Source organism: Phocoena sinus, chromosome 2, assembly GCF_008692025.1.
Source record: "Phocoena sinus isolate mPhoSin1 chromosome 2, mPhoSin1.pri, whole genome shotgun sequence".
Taxonomy (NCBI): Eukaryota; Metazoa; Chordata; class Mammalia; order Artiodactyla; family Phocoenidae; genus Phocoena; species Phocoena sinus.
The window spans coordinates 175,158,534-175,177,477 of NC_045764.1; the positions used below are offsets into that span (position 1 = coordinate 175,158,534).

Genomic DNA, 18,944 nt, shown 5'->3' on the forward strand with positions numbered 1-18,944 from the left:
AGAGATTCGGTGAGGTAACATATCTAAACTGACTCCGAAAGAGACATAGGTTATAAATTGGTGATAGTGAAAAACTAGACTTCTATATTTATATCAGGAACCTGTCAATATATGTTGTGCTTTATTCATATTAACCATACAGGCAGTAAAATGTACCTGTGCTCCAAAGAATTGTGGATTTTATGTAGAAAACATCTGTTGTAAATACAACACGCTGATTTTTATGAAATGGAGATTGACTGGAGCCTGGGGTGGGGGAGAGTGGTGAGGGACAGTACAGGGTGGAGAGCAGAGAAGAGGGCCATGAGGCATGCAAGGGAATCGTCCAGACTTTGTGTGTCCCGTCCAGTCCCTGGACACACGGACCAGGCTGTCCCGTGACATGATGACTCCTCTCCTTGCTAACATTGCGGCCCTCTCTCTGGAAACGGTCCTCCAGCCACCCACCTGGAAGTTACTCTGTCTTGACTTGCCGCTCTCATCACTGTCACTGCAGAGGACTTTGGCAGGGAAGCTGTACACGACCTCCGGTGTGAAGCGGCCTCTGCCATTTTCTCACCATTTTCAGTTCTTTGATCTCTGCTGTTTCTTTCGTAATCTCACCCTTTTCTCACTAGCGCTTTGAACTTTTCCCCTTGCTCTGCACTTACTGGATATAACAAAGGCCTTAGGTGTCATCCCTGCCCATCAGCATCTGTTGGCACTGGTTATCTGAAAGGTCAGGCAGGAACCTTGGCGGCTGGCTGTCCACGGCCGTGGGTCTAGCTGTGGCTTTGACCCAGGCTCTCAGGACCCACACCGCTTCCGAATTTTGAGAATAAGGATGAGCCAGATAACCACTGGAAGCAGTTATCATTAGAATTCCTTAAGATTGTTTTAAATGTTCTCTGTAAATATTTTTAATGTCCTGGTTATAATTATAGGATATGTGGATTTTAGTTTGCAGTTAACATGTTTCGAACATTACCACCTTCCTCCAACCCTACGGGAGCAGAATTTGACCCAGAGGAAGACGAGCCAACGTTAGAAGCAGCCTGGCCTCACCTGCAGGTACTGGACTCTGGGGGTGCACCAGACACAGAAGGGCGGGGGTCAGCGTGGGTTCGGGGGGTTCTCCGAAGCAGGAGCCCTGGGCCTGGGCCTCTCCAGCTGGTCGCAGATGGGCCTCTGCACTTCGGTGTCATAGACCCTGCAGACCTGTACATGTGAGAGAAGTATTTTAGCAAAAGAGAGAACATTTGATGGCTCTTTGTTTGTTTGGACACTCTGCAGAAACTACAAAGTTACAGAATTGTCAGTATATTTTCAGCGAAAGTGACCGTGGAATTGAGGGGGGAGGTCTTATGCAAACATTCCTCAGTTTGTGTGCCCGCTGTGCGCCCCGAGGCCCATCTGCTTGACTGATGCCTTTTTTCTAACACGTTTTTAAGGAGAAAGATCGATTGGGCAGGGCGCATGCCCCCCGAGCTAGATCGGGAGGTCTGGGTCTGCCGAAGGAGGGGAGACGGGGAGGTGAAAAACCTGGGAAGGTGCTCGATGGGGAACAGACAGGAAGGGCCATCTCGGTAGCAGAACGTCCCCTCCCACAGTGTCATGTGTAACCATTGGTGAAGGGGGAGGAACGTCCCGGCCCCAGGTGACTGTGTCTGTGACCTGCTCACCTAACACTCCCAGCTTCCTGTCCACCTGGCTTTCTGCTGGGACACTTGGAGGTGACAGGCTGCAAATCCCACCTGGGATTTGGTCACAGCCCGGCTTATGGCTGCTGTGCACTGTGGTCTCTGAGCATTGGTGACAACAGCCGTGGAAATCATTTGCTGAAATGCCATTTAAGGATATAGTCTGTGGTTCTTAGCTAATAAATAAAACAATGACCATCATCCGTTATAATTAAGCCATGTGATTTGACATAAATCCTTTAGACATGTGCCCTTTTTTTTAAGGCTGATATTTGCAGACAAAGATTCAACTCATGGTGTATTTTTAATCTCCATTTAATAAAATACCGTGTTATTTGACTCACTGTGGTTTTTCTTTCCTCCTAGCTTGTTTATGAATTTTTCTTAAGATTTTTAGAGTCTCCAGATTTCCAACCTAATATAGCGAAGAAATATATTGATCAGAAGTTTGTATTGCAGGTAAGGTGCAAGTTAGCTGAAACTACAAACGCTGTAATCTACCATTAGAGAGAATACCGCATCACTGAGTGTCTTTTTCTTCTTGAAGCTTTTAGAGCTCTTTGACAGTGAAGATCCTCGCGAGAGAGATTTTCTTAAAACTACCCTTCACCGAATCTATGGAAAATTCTTAGGCTTAAGAGCTTACATCAGAAAACAGATAAATAATATATTTTATAGGTAAGTCAGTGTGGGGGTGACATTTCCCTTTTGCATGTGACGCTTCTGTTCACACTTGATGTCCCACCTCGTCGTTGGCTGTAGCAAAGTGGCTGGGCAGCAGGAGTGGCCGTTCCTGAGCAGCGGGCTCGTCGTGGGCAGGTGGGCCCCGTCTACACCTCCGCCTCTGCGCTGGGCAGGGCCGCCTTCCCTCTGTGCCTGCTTCCGCCCGCCCCCCGCTCACACCCGGTGTTTGTTCCGGCTTTTACCGGCAGGCCCGGTCACCCTGAACATGGTTCCTTCTGTGTGGGATGAATCTCTCCATCCAGAGCCAGCGGTTTCCTCGCACCTGTGTGGTGCTCGTTCGTCCCCGCTGAGTCTCAGTGAAAGAAGGAAGGAGTGAGGAGTGAAGTGGGGAATCTTTGGAGACTCCCGCCGTGCACTGCTGGAAGCAGTGGCTGAGGCAGCGCGGTGTTCAGCGGTCGCAGCCTCCCCGGGCCTGCAGGACCACAGAGGCCTGGCTCTGTTTTAGGGGGGAGGACCCCGCCCCAGGGCTCCTGGAGGAATGTTCTGACAGTCCAGCTCAGTGTTCAGCCTGACCCCGTGACCCCTCGCACAGCCTCCCCGTCGCCACCCCTCTGAGTCGCAGAGTCTTAACGCCCCTCCATCTGCCGGCTCCTACGCCGACACGCTCCTTGGACGAGCGGCTGTAGGTCCTGGGCGAGCCCCCGGGTGCCCCTCAGGCTCCGGGCTCCTTCCACACCAGGGCCTCGCAGCCTCGCTTGATCCTCCGGGAACGTTCTCACGTTCCCTTCCACCAGCCCTTCTCCTCACCCTCCCAGGCTTCCGGAGACATCCCTGCGCCAGGGAGGCTCGCAGCTTGGCGGACGGTCCGGCCTCCTGGGAGGGCAGGCATCGAGCCAGCGCTTATCTCACAGCCCCAGCCCCAGCTTCCTACCTGGCTTCTGGGGGCTCCAGGTGAACGTTGATGGATGAAACCATCAGCGTGGTTTCTTCTCTGTCCCTGGAATGCTCACTGCACAAGCAGTTGACTCCATGAGTTTTTAGGGGACGGCTTACCCCACGTGCCCCTCGCTCCAGGATGCCGCAGGCAGTGAGTCCTGGCGGTGACGGGCGGCCAGCCCCTGCTGTCCCTCGCCCTGCCTGCCTGCGGTCGCGAGGTCCAGCGCCCTCCTTATCTTCGCACGTGATGTGGCCTTTGGGTGTCAGAACCTCCAGCTTGCACGTGGCTTCCCTTCAAACTCCCTCCAAGCTCCCCACAGCCCGTTTATATGATGGAGCCCAGGCTGGACACACTGGCTTAGGTGGTGGCATCGTGTTTCCTAAATGTTATATTCCTATTTTGTATTTCTTGGTGTCGTGTTTCCTTTTTAACAAGACTGTTCCTTGGCCGACGTACTTATCTATCAAAACGTAGCATACACTATTTAATCAACAGCGGACAGGTAGGATTTCAGTTCCAGTCTTTTAGGCTAAAATGGAAGCTCTGCCTGAAGGTTTCTTCCCTGCTCACGTAGGTTCTGTGCAGAATCACCAGTCAGTGCCTGCCTCATACCTTAAGGAACCCTGACTTAGTAACTGAACTACCTAACTAGGCTGTTGTTCAGAAGTTACAGAGTGCAGCTCGACTCTCGCTGAGCACTCAGCGCTGGAGTGTGTGGTGTCCCCGTTTTGTTTTCAGGAGTCTTTTCTGTAAAAACCGTTCCTGACGCGTCCGATCAGGAGGAAGCAGGTCCTGTGGATCCCACAGCCGGCCTGACTCTCCGCCTTCAGCACAGCCCCCTCCTCATTCCATGTGAGAAAAATCGCAGATGATCTCGAGAGCTATATTCCGCTCCTCTGCGTTCCACGGGGTGTAGCTGCGGCTGGTTAGACAGTATTTCAGGCGTGTTTGGTTGACCTTCCTGAAAGTGTTCGTGTGAGGTTCCTACTTACTTCTGTGGGTTCTCTAGTCAGCATCTTCACAGGTGAGTTAAGCGCAGCTCTGGGTGAGGGATCATGCCTGCTTGGCAAACAGTGGAGCCTGAAGGTTGGGTGGCAGGTGGAGCCCAGGCTTCAGTTCTCTCTGCTGCCGAACAAACCCCCGCGGCTTGGGAGCTTAAATCAGCGTTTGCCATTGCTCTCATTCTGTGACCTTCCCCGGGCGGGGCTCCGTGAACGTGAGCGGGCGGCCCCGGGGCCGCGTTCTGCAGTGGCTGCCTGTGCTCCTCAGGGCTTGGCCGGGGCCTGGTGCGCACCGGCCTCATCCCTTTGTACCGATCAGAGCCGCTTAGGGAATTGAGGACAGCCCAGCTTCAAGGGGGAGTGACTTCCACCTCTGCGTGTGAGGCACAGAACACGTCCTCCAGGAGGGAGAGGAATAGATGGCGTCCATTTTGGAGACTGTCCTTCACAGGCAGGTTCCAGCTCAGTTTTTGGGAGAGTCCTAGTTCCTTCTGGCCGAAAGAGGGAGGCATACTGTAGCCTGCTCTGCATGGGCCCTTAGGGCTTCCCTCCTGTTTTGCACCCCACTTTCTTGTTTCCCTCTGGAAAAGAAAGAAGGGGAGCTACACTTACATTCTCTTTCCTATACCTACTCCAAATCTACAAAATAATCAGGAATGAAGAATTTCCCGATGAGAATATAGCAGTGTTGATCTAGGAAAACAAAATGGCTTTTGGCTAAAGGCTGCCCTTATTTAAACGTTAGTACTGCTGGAGACAGATCACAGGTGGTGCCCAGGGGCTCGGCCACCTCCACATGCCGAGCACCCAGGCTTCAGGAGCCTCGCCCACCTGCTGCCTGCACAGCCCTCCAGGTGTAAACAGAGGAAGAGGGACTGAAGTTGGGTGCTTGCACTATTACTTTGTACATCTAAACTGTTTTAAGTATTTCAAATAAAACAGGTGAAGTGAAGGGAGCCTCAGGTGGAGTTTCACAAACAAACTAAACACCTCCCCGTGTAAGATGCCCAGAGAGGCTGGGGCTCCCATGAGGCCGGCTTCCCACCTCAGGGCAGGGGCAGTGGCGGGGCCGACGTGTCTGAGGCTGACACGGGTGCCCCACGCACAGCGCAGCCTGTCCCCTGCTGCCCTTGATCTGACCAGCCAGGCTGCCAGGGTCCATCACGGGTACTTTCCCGCCTCGGCTCCGTGCTGTGGCCACATTTGTTTCCGTGTCACTGTGTCTTGCTGCTCAGTGGTTCTGACCCCGGTCCCTGTGGTCTCGACTCCGGTCTGTCTAAGCTGGTGTCCGAGCCTCCGTGTGCCTGCCTTGCCCGCCCGTCGCCCACATTTGTTCTAACCAAACGGGCTCTCTCCTCGCTCCATGCCCCCCCCCCCCTTTGAAAGATCTGTCAGAAACCTAGAGACGTTAGACCCCTCCTCAGGAGTACGTCACACTTTGTGGGCGTTTGACCTGTTCTGGACCTTAAGGTCACTCTTCCGTTTGTTTCAAACAGGGACAATGAAAAATTTTAATCATCGCAAACCCTTATTTTTGGCCTAGAGCTGGCTCTAAACTAGTAGTTTTTGTCTGATGGGCAGGAACCTTTCTCAGACCCCAGACGCCTCTCGCTTCAGGCGGAATTCGCTGTGTGTTGGTTCAGCCTGACGCCAGGTGAGCCAGGCTGTGGGGCAGGAGCAGATTGTTTCTGAGGAGTCCTTGGAGAGAGAAGATGCTTTCCTGCTTCCTGTCCCTGTTCCCTCTCCCTGGGCCCAGTTTATTCAGCAGTCGTGTTTCAAGCACCGGTCAGATGCCAGGCTCGGCCCTATAGCACCAGGGGCGACACGGTAATGCTAAGTCGTTGTCCCCATCCTCAGGCTGGCACAGGGCGCAGGAGCTGCTGGGAGCCCCAGGGAGCATGCGCGGGGGCCCCGAGGGAGTGCTTTCTTGGGGCAGGCGAGTCGGGCTACTCAGATGGGGGTTTCAGAAGATGGCACTTGAAGCAGCATAGGGAAAGTGTGAGGTGTCAGTGAGGAAGTAGGGGAGACGACCCCAGCGGCGAGGAAGTAACTTGTACCCTTTACAGAGACTGTGCTAAATATTGGAGGCTTTAAAATTGAATAAGATGTCGACTTAGGTTGAAATGCAGCAAAAAATAAAATGGATTAAGCGATGGATAGAGAGATGTATGTGTGATAAAGCAAACAGCAAGTTGTTCGCTGTCAAATCTGGGTGGTTGAAATACAGGTGATCACTGTAAACATGTTTTCACTTTATGTTTGAAACTTTCAAAATGAAACGTTAGGGAGAAATTTGAGCAAGCCCATGCCCTCTGCCCTCCAAGTGTCTGCATGTCCAGGCTTTGCGGAGTCTCTCTGGTAACACTCAGCAGAGCCCCCGGAACGGTTTTCACAAATAGATTTGCTTATTGTTGCCTGGCTACGTGGTTTTCTTCCTAAAAGCATTGTTTTCTTATTCAGAAGATTTTAGTCTTTTCCAGCCGTTATTTCAGCGTCTAAGTCTAAATGACAAATTGCTTTTTCTAGATTTATTTATGAAACAGAGCATCACAATGGCATAGCAGAATTACTGGAAATACTGGGAAGGTAAGTTGTCTCTTTGTTACCGGTAGCGAAAGGCCTTAGATGGGATTTATGCCGAAATGATCCAGTTCATTGCATTCCACAGCCCCCTCCCCAAGGCAAGGCAATTTAAACCGTTCTCTAAAAGGACGTAAAGAAGCCTCACTTAATGGCCGGGGCTGGTGAGCTCTTGGATCAGAACTAAATGACACTAAATGACAAACCTCTCCCATCCCTGTGGTTCCATACGTAGATTCTGTTTCATGTACCTCAAGAGCATCACTATGGGAACACAATTTCAATTATTTCCTCAAGAGCAGTGTTAAAAATAGTTACATTAAGAAGGTTTATATTTGACACTTAGAAGAAAAATAGGTCGGTTATTATACATTTGGGGTATCGAGTAAATGCTAATGTGTTGCTTTGATTTTATAAATTTTTCATATGTATACTTATAAAATAATTAACATTTCAAAATTTCATCGTCTTAATCCAGGTAGAGTTCTTGCTTGCTATCCTTTTTTTTTTTAATCAATGACCTATAGGTTTTCTGTCAGACCTCCTAACTCACTGATTCCCAAACGGAGTTCCTCAGGGTTCCACGGCTGAATAAGCTTGGAAGTGCTTCTTCCCCAGCACCTTCCTTGGGGATCCAGTGTATGTTAGCAGCTAAAGGTTTTGAGGAGTCCTGCAGGGAAGAAACTGTACTCGTGCCTCATCTAGTGATTCCCAGACTATCTGAACACAGTAAGCTTTTCAAAGGAATACTGTTGTCATCTGGTAGATCTATGGTCCGGCCCTTCTGAAAACAGCTGTCCTCGCTGTTTCAGATATAATGTAAAACAAATGACGGTCCTCGTGGAGAACTCTACACTGACATTCCCGGGTTTCTCTCTCCCAGCAGAGTGTAGTGAGTGCTTGAGTGGGTGCCCTTACTAGCTGTCCGGCCTTACTTAACCACTCTCGCCTCCCGTTTCCTTATCTATAAAATGGCAATATACTCATATTCACGTCTGAGGTTGTTGCAAGGCTGGGGCGAACTGAGTAAGGTGTCCAGAGAGCCTGCCACACCGCACGCAAGGGCCTCAGAGGTCCTCTCCTGTCCCCTCATTTGAACGCACACACCATCCTGGAGGCCACTTCAGGTTAACCCTGCCTGCAGCTCCCATGTGCCCCAGGCTCATGAAAGAGGGACCAATTGAGAAATCGCTTGAACTGCTTCTACAGCTTGCAGGAACTTCTACCTCGTTATAAAGCCAAATAGATAAAATACTTGATGTCACAAACAAAAGCTTCAGCTTGGCGGTTGAGAGCAGGGGACCCCCTTTCCTTGCGGAAGGGAACAGCTTTCTCGTTGATTTTGAAACAACGCCCGTTTGCACACTCAGACCCTGTTCTGCCAGCACTCGCGTGAGGCAGGGTCTCTCTGGGAAAGTGTGAACTCCTGAAGATGGTGAAGGCCAGAGGAAAGTGCCGGAGTTCCACCCGAGCTACTACCCGGTCTTCATGCCCTGCCTGAGGAAGGAGGTTTTGCCCCCGGAGACCCCTGCTCTTCTGGGTAGCTCCCTGTACACTCAGAATTTTTAAATTGTCCTGTAGTTACAAGATAAAAGTGACTGTGCTTCCCTGAAGGTGTTTAATGGTCTTTTAATTTCTGCTACTCTCCTCCCTCCTTTTTTCCGGCACACATGGTTGGCTTGCTGGTTTTCATGCTGAAAACAAAAACTGAAAGAAAAACAGAAAGATTATGTTTTTCAATCTGGAACTTGTAAATATTCAAACTTTGGATAAATTCTGTTTTCACAGTATAATTAATGGATTTGCCTTACCACTGAAAGAAGAGCACAAGATTTTCTTATTGAAGGTGTTATTACCTTTGCACAAAGTGAAGTCTCTGAGCGTCTACCATCCTCAGGTAAGGGCTCCTCCGTGATGTTGGTGGGCCCGGAGCTCATCCGTCTCTGCTTGGACATCAGTGAACTCGGGATATTGAGCCCCAGCCTCTAACTGGGAGTGTTTTGTCTCTTATATCACAGTGTTGACTTGGGTGTCAGGGTGCTGGTGATGAGCGAAAGGATAAGGGAGTAAAGAGAGATTGCTTTTGAGAAAATCAGAAAAACCTCAGGAAAGGAGAATTTCAAAACTGGTTGTAAACACTGAGAAGGGAGTGGCTCACGCGATGAAGGGGTCAAGGAAGACCTCTCCGGAAGGCTTCCTGCGGTGGGATTGAAACCTAGCACCTCAAAGACAACGCCTCTGTGTCCACGGCCAGTAAAATGGCTTAAGAAAAAGTGGTTTGCGGACTTCCTGGCGGTCCAGTGGTTAGGGCTCCGTGCTTCCACTGCAGGGGCATGGGTTCAATCCCTGGTCAGGGAGCTGAGATTCTGCATGCCCTGTGGTGTGGCCAAAAAAAAAAAAAAAAAAAAAGTGGGGTTTTTATAACTTTGAAAACTGAAAACCTGATCCATAAGTGGTTTCTAACTGGTTGGTCAGCTGCATTTCCCCAGGAAGTCTACGTTTTCCTTCACTCTTACTATTCCAAGTTCCGTGCAGACAGTGGGGAGACGCCCGCCATCAGTGTGGGTGCAGGGTGGGTGGGCCCCACGTCTGGGTCCAAGGACCAGGAACCCCCATTCTGCGGGACCTCCCTCGGGGAGTTTGCCTCATGGCATCAGAAGGTATATCCTTAGATGATTCTAATGACACTGGCTTCCTGGGAAATCTTTTACTTAGAGTTTTTTCCTCTGATTCCTATTGACTGGTAATATCTTTACATCCAGCCAGTTTGTTATCATGTTAGTTGTTCTGTATTAGAAATTAATAGTTTAGGAATTTAAGATGGAAACAGATTTTAATTTGCTTTTTCCCAGCAGTTAGATTACTTGTCCATTACAGTCTCCAAAAAGGGCACCAGAAAACTCCCACCAAACCTGGCCTGGCTTGTCGGTGTTGGTCTAAAAGACTGTCTCCTGGTTTATTTTAGCTTTCTGATGTTCCTTTTGCAGTTGATATGTGTTGCACACTGATCCTGGGGTCCCCCCCTCAGAGCCCGTCCCAGAGCCTCCGGTGAGGCCACTGGACAGAGCCTGTGTCCACTCAGGAGAAGGGCTGTGGGGGACATTGCGGGCAGGGGACAGCGCTGATCACATCCGGCCCTGTCTCCCCACAGGAAGATGTCTAACGGTGATACAGCATTTCCATGTTAAAATGGAATATTAATACTTTTTCTCCTCTCACTGTAGCTGGCATACTGTGTAGTGCAGTTTTTAGAAAAGGACAGCACCCTCACTGAACCGGTAAGTACACCCTCTCTGGTCAGGACCTTGTGATACAGTGTGTGTGTCTTAAGTGTCAGTATCGCAGTCTGGCTGCTTCACCAAGACAGCTTCTTCATCTTAAGTTATAACACTAGTGAACACAAACTGATTTCATTCCTGTGTTACAAGTTTTCAAACTGTAGTGATTTTAATTACAAGTTCCCTTGTCGAAGTGATTGTTCATGTAAGAAGATGGCCGTCTTCTCCCTCATTGCATTTTACTCTGAACGGCATCCTTCTAAGTCATGTGCGGTGTAATACTCCCACGTCGCTTGGTTTAACAGCATAGGTCACTGACTTCAGTCAGAGGAATTGTAGCAAGGATTCAACATGCTTGTACTAAAGAGATTTTACTGTCTTGAAAATTCTTTTCAAGTTATAGTGTCACTAGTTTATGGTCACTGGATCATAAATGAACGTTAGATTGCTACTGGTCAGTGTTCAGATTTCTAAGTTTCTTGGCATTTTATCTTTATTAAAAATAAAAAGGCTATTGTAGCCAAGATTCACAAAGTCCGGTGTGTCAGGTGCCAGTTGAAGCATTTGAATACTCTTTTTTATCAGCTTTATTGAGATGTAATTCACATGCCATACAGCTCACACACTTAAAATATATGATTCATATGGTAGACCTAGGTTTTATGTTTCTCGTGGACCCAATCAGGAATTAGAATATAGCCTAGAATATAGTCCTATACACATAATATATCCTTAGAAAATACTTAGTAGTAATTCGATAATTATTAGCATCATGATTTAAATTAGTAGATATAGTACAGGAACAAATTTTGTTCTGTATGTGACCCGCTTTTCATATGATGGTATACAATTACTTTTGTTTACTTCTCACCAGCCATCTTGCACCTTTGCAATTTGGAGTTTTAGTCCTCCGCATTAAAATGTTTTTGGTGTTTCTTCCTGTTCCAGAACAAAAATCAGAAAAATCAAAGGTATTTGTTTAATAACTTGCTCTACTTAAAATGAAAAAGGTATGATTCAATGGTTTTTGATATATTAGGTTATTACTTTTTTCAACTGTGGTAAAGTATACTATATAACAAAACTTGCTATTGTAAGTGTACGGTTCAGTGGCGTTCATTACATCCATACTGTTGTGCACCTCTCGCCACTGTTTCTAAAACTTTATCATTGCCCCAAACAGAAACTCCGTCTTCATTAAATAGTAACTCCCCACTTACCCTCCCCCCTCCCCCTGATAACCTCGAGTCTACTTTCTGTGAATTTGACTGCTCTAGATACCTTACATAAGTGGAATCATACAGGATTTGTCCTTCTGTAACTGGCTTATTTCACTCAGCGTAATTTGCTCAAGGTTCACCTATATTGTTGGCGTGTGCCAGAAATTCATTCCTTCTTGTGGCTGAATAGTATTCCATTGTACGGCTAGACCACATTTTGTTTATTCATTTGTCTATCAATGGAAGTTCGGGTTGTTTCCACATTTTGGCTGTTGTGAATAATACTGCTGTGAACATGTGTGTGCAGATAGATCCCTGCTTTCGGTCACTTTGGGTATATACCCAGTAGTGGGATTGCTGAATCATATGGTAATTCTGTGTGGTTAGCTTTTTGAGGAAATGCCATACCATTTTCCACAGCAGCCGCACCATTTTGCATTCCCATCAGCGGTACACAAGGCTTCCAGTTAATCCACATCCTCGCCAACACTTGTTATTTTCCATTCTTTTTTATTATAACCATCCTAGTGAGCGTTTTTTGATTTGCATTTCCCCAATGACTAGTGACCTTGGGCATCTTTACACATGTGTGTTGGCCATTTGTGTTTCTTCTTTGGAGAAATATCTTTAAATTCATTGCCCATTTTTTAATTGGGTTGTTTTTACTATTGAGTAACAAAGCAAGAAGTATTAGATGCTAGTTTAAACATTTGAACACTCTTTTAAAAGTCACCATTGGAGCAGAAAAGGTAAATATTGTAATTCCTGAGTCTTTCCTGTCCCTTTAGTGGTCTTTCACAGGTGTCTTGTGAAATTTTAATTTTTATAGTTAAAAAAAATAGAAATTCTTAATACTGTATTCTTGAATTAAACTGCTTCTGACCTCTCCTTTCTTTTTAAGATTTTAAATTCTATGTGTAGCCTCCCCCATCGCACCCCAAAATTCAGGAAAAGCCCCTGGTCATATCCCTCAGATGCTGCCTGTGGAGGTGACGGAGGCTGCCCTGCTCTGCAGCCCCTTTCAGAGTGACCCATCCCTGTACCCCATCCCTGGGGTCTCCTCGCGCCTCTGCCTCAACTCTGTCCAACATTCTGGAAGCCCCCAAGAAAATCTACCAAATCTTATCAGACTTCAGTATCACACAAAGTATTTACTCCAGCTTAGGGTGAGGATGTGTTATTTTATCCTCCTGCTAAACTGAAGCCATGTTCAGATAGGGAAAGAAAAATGAGATGGCACTGATAATTTAAAAAGCCCTCTTTAATATTTTTCTTCATTGGTGACACATCCTTATTCCTATCTGTGTTTGATGGTCTTCTCCAAACTAAAGTACCATGTGAAGAAATCCTAACACATACCCTGCCCTTTTCCTTCTTCAAAAATAAGGAGAGAAAGAGTGTGCAGTTTTCTGCGATGATTTTGCTTGGTGCGTGTTTCTCATACTCTCTAGTGGCTAAAGAATTCACCGAATGTTACCCCACATTTCTCACGGCCTAAGGGTCCCCCCGCTCCGAGCCCACTCCCTGCAGGTCCCGGTCCCCCGGCCCCGTCTGTCAGAGCCTGGTCCTAATCCTGCTCCAGCAAGACTCAGCGTGCGCATCCCACCCTCTACTGTCTTCCACCTGAAAGTAATGTGAAAGCTGATAAAGTTTATAAATTCCCACTAATAACGCTAATACAGCTTCGCGGGAGTGAGGGCTTTTATCTGCGCTTGGCTGCAAGAAGGCAGGAGACGATGTGCTGGCTTCGGTGGGGTCCTTCCATCTTAAAGGGTAGATAGAAAACTCTGACTCGGCACGAGCACAAAGCTACCTCAAGCCCCCTACGCCCAGTCCCCAATATTTCCACCCAGAACCACTGCATCTCTTGATCTCCTGCAGCAGAGGTGACATAATTGCACTCTGGATTACAGAAGGCAGATGAATTTTCTGCACATTAAAAATGCTCAGAGCCTCGCCTCAGTAAATTCCTTCCTTTGAAACTTCATGTATTATGACAACACAAAGCCCATTTTGTCTTACTTGAGCATCGAAAGCATGTAGGTAATTGGATGAAGGTGTAAACTCTCGTGAAGGTGCTGGGAAGGGCAGTCGGCATACGTGTGCGTCTCATGGTCCTGCACCTGTGGCACCCCGAAGTCTGTGTGTGTCCAGGCTCAGGAATTTTTAAAGTCTGATCCGTTTAAAAGACGTTTGTTGCTCCTGTCTGTAACCTGTAACTAATATTTTTATTTGTAAACTTTGCACAGTACCCAAGAGCTTTCTGGGCAGGCCGAACACTTTTCCACCCACCTGTCTCTTGAGGCTGATTGAGTTTTACTCTGTGGCCTTTTTCCCTGGTGTTGCAGGACAGGAGAGGGGCTCCTTGGGACGCCAGGCTCGCCTGCCTTCCCTAGCCACCCCCACCCCCCCCGCCCCGGGAGCAGGCCGCCCATTGGGTTTCCCCAGGAAAGCTCAATCCTGAAGTGCGCCCAGCAGCAAGCAGCCACTGTTGGCTCAGACTAGCATCCCCCGAGCGGACTCCCACTCTGCAAAACGCAGGCACCCTCGGAAGCAGCTGAAACGTTGGGTGTCGGTCACACGTCATTCCAAATAGTGTGAAAAGTAAGTCCAGCATATACCTCTGATTCCAGAAATAATACCTTTTCCAGAGACATCGAGCAGCTAAATCAATTGTGTCCTGTAGTTCACAGCTTAATGTATTTCTCCTAATAAAATTCCATTTGCCAAATGCCAAGGAACGGTGGATTTGTGACGTGATTTGCATCTGCTGTGTTCTTAAAAGTGATGCCAATACACAGAGTATAGTAGGTACCCAAACATCTGGTAAATGGTTTTGAGCAAAAAATAGGAAAATCATTAAATGATGCATTTTAAAAAATAATCTCTATTTTTTTTAATTAATTTATTTATTTTTTGTCTGCGTTGGGTCTTTGTTGCTGCTCGTGGGCTTTCTCTAGTCACGCTGAGCGGAGGCTACTCTGCGTTGCGGTGCGCTGGCTTCTCACGGCGGTGGCTTCTCTTGTTGCAGAGCACAGGCTCTAGGCGCGTGGACTTCAGTAGTTGCAGCGCGCGGGCTCAGTAGTTGTGGCTCGCCGGCTCTAGAGCGCAGGCTCAGTAGCTGTGGCGCACGGGCTTAGCTGCTCCGCGGCATGTGGGATCTTCCCGGTCCAGGGCTCGAACCCGTGTCCCCTGCTTTGGCAGGCGGATTCTTAACCACCGCGCCACCAGGGACGTCCAATAATCTCTCTTTAAAGACAGCTGTGTCATGAATTTTTACGTCAGACTTCAAAACTGGGAGCACTTTTAAAGTAAATTTTGGAGTTTTATAAAGTGTAAAAATATGAAAGATTATCCAGGAGCCTGAAGGTCAAAAGCATCAAATAGAATCGTCCTAAATGAATGTTGCTGAAAAGCCCCTTGTTTTTAACCGCGGTGAGGACTCACAGGCTGGCCTGTGAGCGCAGCTTGGCATGATCTGCAGAGCCAGAAATGACTAGTGAATGGAAACCACCACCAATCTGAAAGCATGAGCATTTGCAGTGATGCTCACAGCAGTCCTGAGGCCGGGGGCCGGGATGACGGGTCCAGAAATCGCTGTGATAAGGCTAAAGAGCTGCTTTAAGTAACAGGTTGCAGTTGTACAGTTAGGTGTGCAAGTATGTGTACGTGCTTTACATATACGAACGTAAGTGTTTTGGGTCACTGTGCTGTTTTAGGCAGCTAAACTCTCAGGGGGATTGTTAATCTGATACTTGGGGTGAAGAACCTTTACTGGTAGGGAATTTGGGAACTGCAGGAACACGGTAACAGAACGGTTGCCCGGCAGAAGCTGCCTGTCTGGTGGGCAGGGAACACAGTGCCCAACACTCACCCACCGGGAGGCTGCCGCCGCCCGACTGGACGTGCCTCGCAGGGAGCGGCTTCACAGGCCTGCTGTGGGTGGGGCCCCAGCCAAGGCCAGGCTGCCGCCCATTCGCTGCGGCCAGCAACTTCTCAGGCACTTGCGTGGGTCTAGTAATAAAGTCTTCTCAGCAGCCCCAGGGCGAGGGTCTTCGTGCCCCCAGACTTTGATGAGGGCTGTGGGGCACCGAGGGGTGGGCACCAGCCCGTGGCCACACACAGAGGGCTTGCTAACATCAGTGCTTGACATCTCTCTTTCCGATGTGTTTTAGCATGACTGAAAACACTGTGTACACACGCTATGTATGTATGTTTGTGTACAAATATATATGAACAGTCAGTTAATGCGAGAGAGAAACCGATTGTGCCTCTGTGTATATGTCTCCACACTAAGCTATATATATATGAATTCACATGCCCTGTGTTTCTCCACTGGTCTCGTTCTCTCTGAACTCTCCTACCTGCCTCTTTTTTTTTTTTTTTTTTTTTTTTTTGAGGATCTGACTCTTCCTGAGATGGTAGTTAATCAGAGTGGTTCACATAAATTAAAACTGTGATTCTGAAGTATATAAAATTAGACCTACGTCTCTAATTATAAAAAACCTACATTCTGATTTACTGAATCACTGTTCCTTCTACAAGGAAAAAAGCACCACCTCATCTTGTGGCTTTGCAGAGGGGACACCTTACTGAAGAAACAGAGGGCGTCACGCTGTGTGTTGTCTCTTCCGTAGGTGGTGATGGCACTTCTCAAGTACTGGCCAAAGACTCACAGCCCAAAAGAAGTCATGTTCCTAAATGAACTAGAAGAGATTCTAGACGTCATTGAACCATCAGAGTTTGTGAAGATCATGGAGCCTCTCTTCCGGCAGTTAGCCAAGTGTGTCTCCAGTCCCCACTTTCAGGTATGCGGCCCGGAGACGGTGGGCTCGTGTCACTTCCCTTTGGAGCCGGTAGGTCGCGGTGTGTAGCTGGTCATGTTTTGCTTCTCGGGTCATTTGAAGGTAATATTCAAGCTTTTGCTTCAGTGAATTTCAGAGTAAGATCCTCAGGCTTCAGCTCTACAAAATACACTCTAGCACCTCGTCCCCCCTTGTCACTGAAAACGCGTTTCTCCATAAGAGTAATTAAAGACAGCTTCTCTGTAAACGACCTCTGGCTCTCTGTTCACTGGGTTCCCAAACGCACACAACCTTATTCTCCACAACTTGAGTGATCGATGCTCACGGAGAAGATAAAACTGTTTAGCTTTGCGTTCCCTCCCTCCATAAGCTCTTCATTTCTGACATATGTGAGTTTGTGTCCCTTTACTCTTTAAAAAGCAGTAATGGTTCTGATTTTTGTACCTTCCACACTCCTGTGTGAGAGGTGCCTCGGTCATGCCACTTCCCACTTTTCCTGATTTCCTCCTCACACCTTCCACCCCCCTTTCAAAGGTCGTCATCCCCAGTGGCTTTTCCAGCCTGTCTGCCTCCTTTTAACATATTGGGGACCCCATCCTTTTGTATCGTTGAGACGGTATTTGTTGTGAACTCATCGTGAACAGGGTAGAAATCTAGGCACAAAAGGAGCAAAACCTCACAGTCACCAGGGAGTCGGCAGCCCAGCGGGAGAGGGGAGACGTGTCCGCACAGCCCCAGCTGACATCCATGCCTGCGTTGCCGGCGGTTTCAGAACCGGCCGCCTCGGTGGCCTCCGCCCCTCCTGTGTTCCCCTGCTGCCCTCCCTGCTGTCATCTCACATCCCCTCCCTCAAGTGCCTCTGCAGGGACAGGCTCCGCCACCACCCATTTTAAATGGAAGCCACGTTTCCGCGCACACGCCAGCACTCCCTCCCATCCCCTGCTGCTGTTCGCCACACGACTTAACACTTTTAGTAAGTCAGACAATTCGCCCATCGTTTGTTTACCCCCCTAGAACGTAAGCTCCACGAAAGCAAGGATTTCTGCCTCACCTGGTTCACTGCAGAACCCTCAGTGCCAGACGGCGCTGCCCGTGGTGTAGACGCGTAGTAGATGGGCGGTGGATGGCTGACGGATAGGTAAAATGAACTCGTTTGACTTGTCTCCTCGGCATCTAGCCCATGTCTAGCAGAAATGTTCATTGAACTCATGAAAAAATGAGTGACAGTGATCTTGACAGACAGGAAATCATCTGCCTCTCTGTGGAAGGCTCTTCAGGATTACAGTCTGTAGAGTATTTTAATTCGTAGGAATAATAATTTTCCAATCCAGTATAATTCATTTTGCTATTTACATACGTGATAGAACACTCTGATCGCCAAGCAGCAGTCATGCCCCCCGTCTTTCAGGTGGCAGAGCGAGCGCTGTATTACTGGAATAACGAGTACATCATGAGTCTCATCAGCGACAACGCAGCAAAGATTCTGCCCATCATGTTTCCATCCTTGTACCGCAACTCAAAGACCCACTGGAACAAGTAAGAGAGAGCCGGCTGCCGTCAGAAGTGGCCATTTTTTAATTTTGCGTATTTTGCTGATACTTCAATCGTGATTGAATCCAAGTCTGACTCTCAGTTAAAAAACAAGATGCTGACTTCTCTGCGGGCTGTGTCTTGGCCTTCCGTTCACATCCTTATCCCCGTGCCGAGCCCACGCAGGGCGTATTGCCTCACTCCCCACCCGCCACCTCATCCCGGATGGGGTCGGTCGGGAGCAGCATCTTCCGGGCCGCCTCTTAAGTTCCCTCGGGAACAGTTAAAGATTGTCACAACCTCAGGGCTCAGTCCCTGCAGGGGCACAGTGGCCACCCCACACGCGGGGGCCCCAGAGCCCTGCTGGCACTCACCCTGGGGAGCCAGAGAGAAGAGCAGGTAACCTAAACACCACCAGGAATCTTGACATCTGCCCGGCTTCTCTCCTTTGTTCTCTCACTTGCTGAGGGTGAACAGACTGATTGACTCAGTGGTCATCTCCCGAGACCTTAGCAGTCAGCATGGATGCCGTGTCATCCGTGTCATTGTCTCTTCTGAACTGGTGCTTGTGAAATGTGGGCCATTGAAATGGGCTGATAAGTTGGGAGAGGAAAGAGTCTGTGGTGGAGGAGGGAAGGGAGACAGATCAAAAGAGATGAAGCATTCTGAGTTTCAACACGAAGCTTTCGTTACAGGACGATACATGGCTTGATATACAACGCGCTGAAACTCTTCATGGAGATGAACCAAAAACTATTTGATGACTGCACCCAGCAGTTTAAAGCAGAGAAACTGAAGTAAGTTGCTCCTTTCAGAAGTTGTTCTTTCAAGGATTTTTTTTTCCTTAATCCTAACCAAACCTCTTCCGTTAGTTTGACCTAAAAAGTTACTCTTCACTTTAAAGCAAAATCAGCCCTTTTGTACTTGAAAAGCAAATTAAAACTTTGTTATGATAACTTATTTTCAAAGAAAACATGTTTAAAGTTAGCTATGCTCTGGGAATTCCGTGGCAGTCCAGTGGTTAGGACTCGGCACTTTCACTGCAGTGGCCCCAGGTTCAATCCCTGGTCGGAGAACTAAGACCCTGCAAGCCACACGGTGCAGCCAGGAAGAAAAAAAAAAAAATGTTAGCTGTTCTCTCCGTTACACTACTGGTTTAATCATTGCAGAAAGTGCATGTATAGTCACGAATTTAACTTTCAGGGTCTTTGCTTTTCTCAGGGGACACTT

The 18,944-nt window shown here is 48.2% G+C and overlaps 1 protein-coding gene across 14 annotated transcripts in view; it reads left to right on the plus strand.

Annotated features, from left to right (window-relative positions):
- Positions 1-18,944, plus strand: part of PPP2R5C (protein phosphatase 2 regulatory subunit B'gamma) — a 142,666-nt gene that overhangs the window by 106,692 nt on the left and 17,030 nt on the right. For all 14 annotated transcript variants that reach the window (XR_004347962.1, XR_004347963.1, XM_032618809.1 and 11 more), the window contains 9 exons: positions 940-1,050; positions 2,046-2,138; positions 2,227-2,357; positions 6,828-6,887; positions 8,670-8,778; positions 10,106-10,159; positions 16,017-16,187; positions 17,593-17,720; positions 18,410-18,511. Coding sequence is in view for 12 of the 14 variants with exons in the window: in XM_032618809.1 (XP_032474700.1) it covers positions 940-1,050; positions 2,046-2,138; positions 2,227-2,357; positions 6,828-6,887; positions 8,670-8,778; positions 10,106-10,159; positions 16,017-16,187; positions 17,593-17,720; positions 18,410-18,511 (959 nt within the window). In the remaining 2 variants the exon portion in view is untranslated. The remainder of the gene's footprint in view (positions 1-939; positions 1,051-2,045; positions 2,139-2,226; positions 2,358-6,827; positions 6,888-8,669; positions 8,779-10,105; positions 10,160-16,016; positions 16,188-17,592; positions 17,721-18,409; positions 18,512-18,944) is intronic.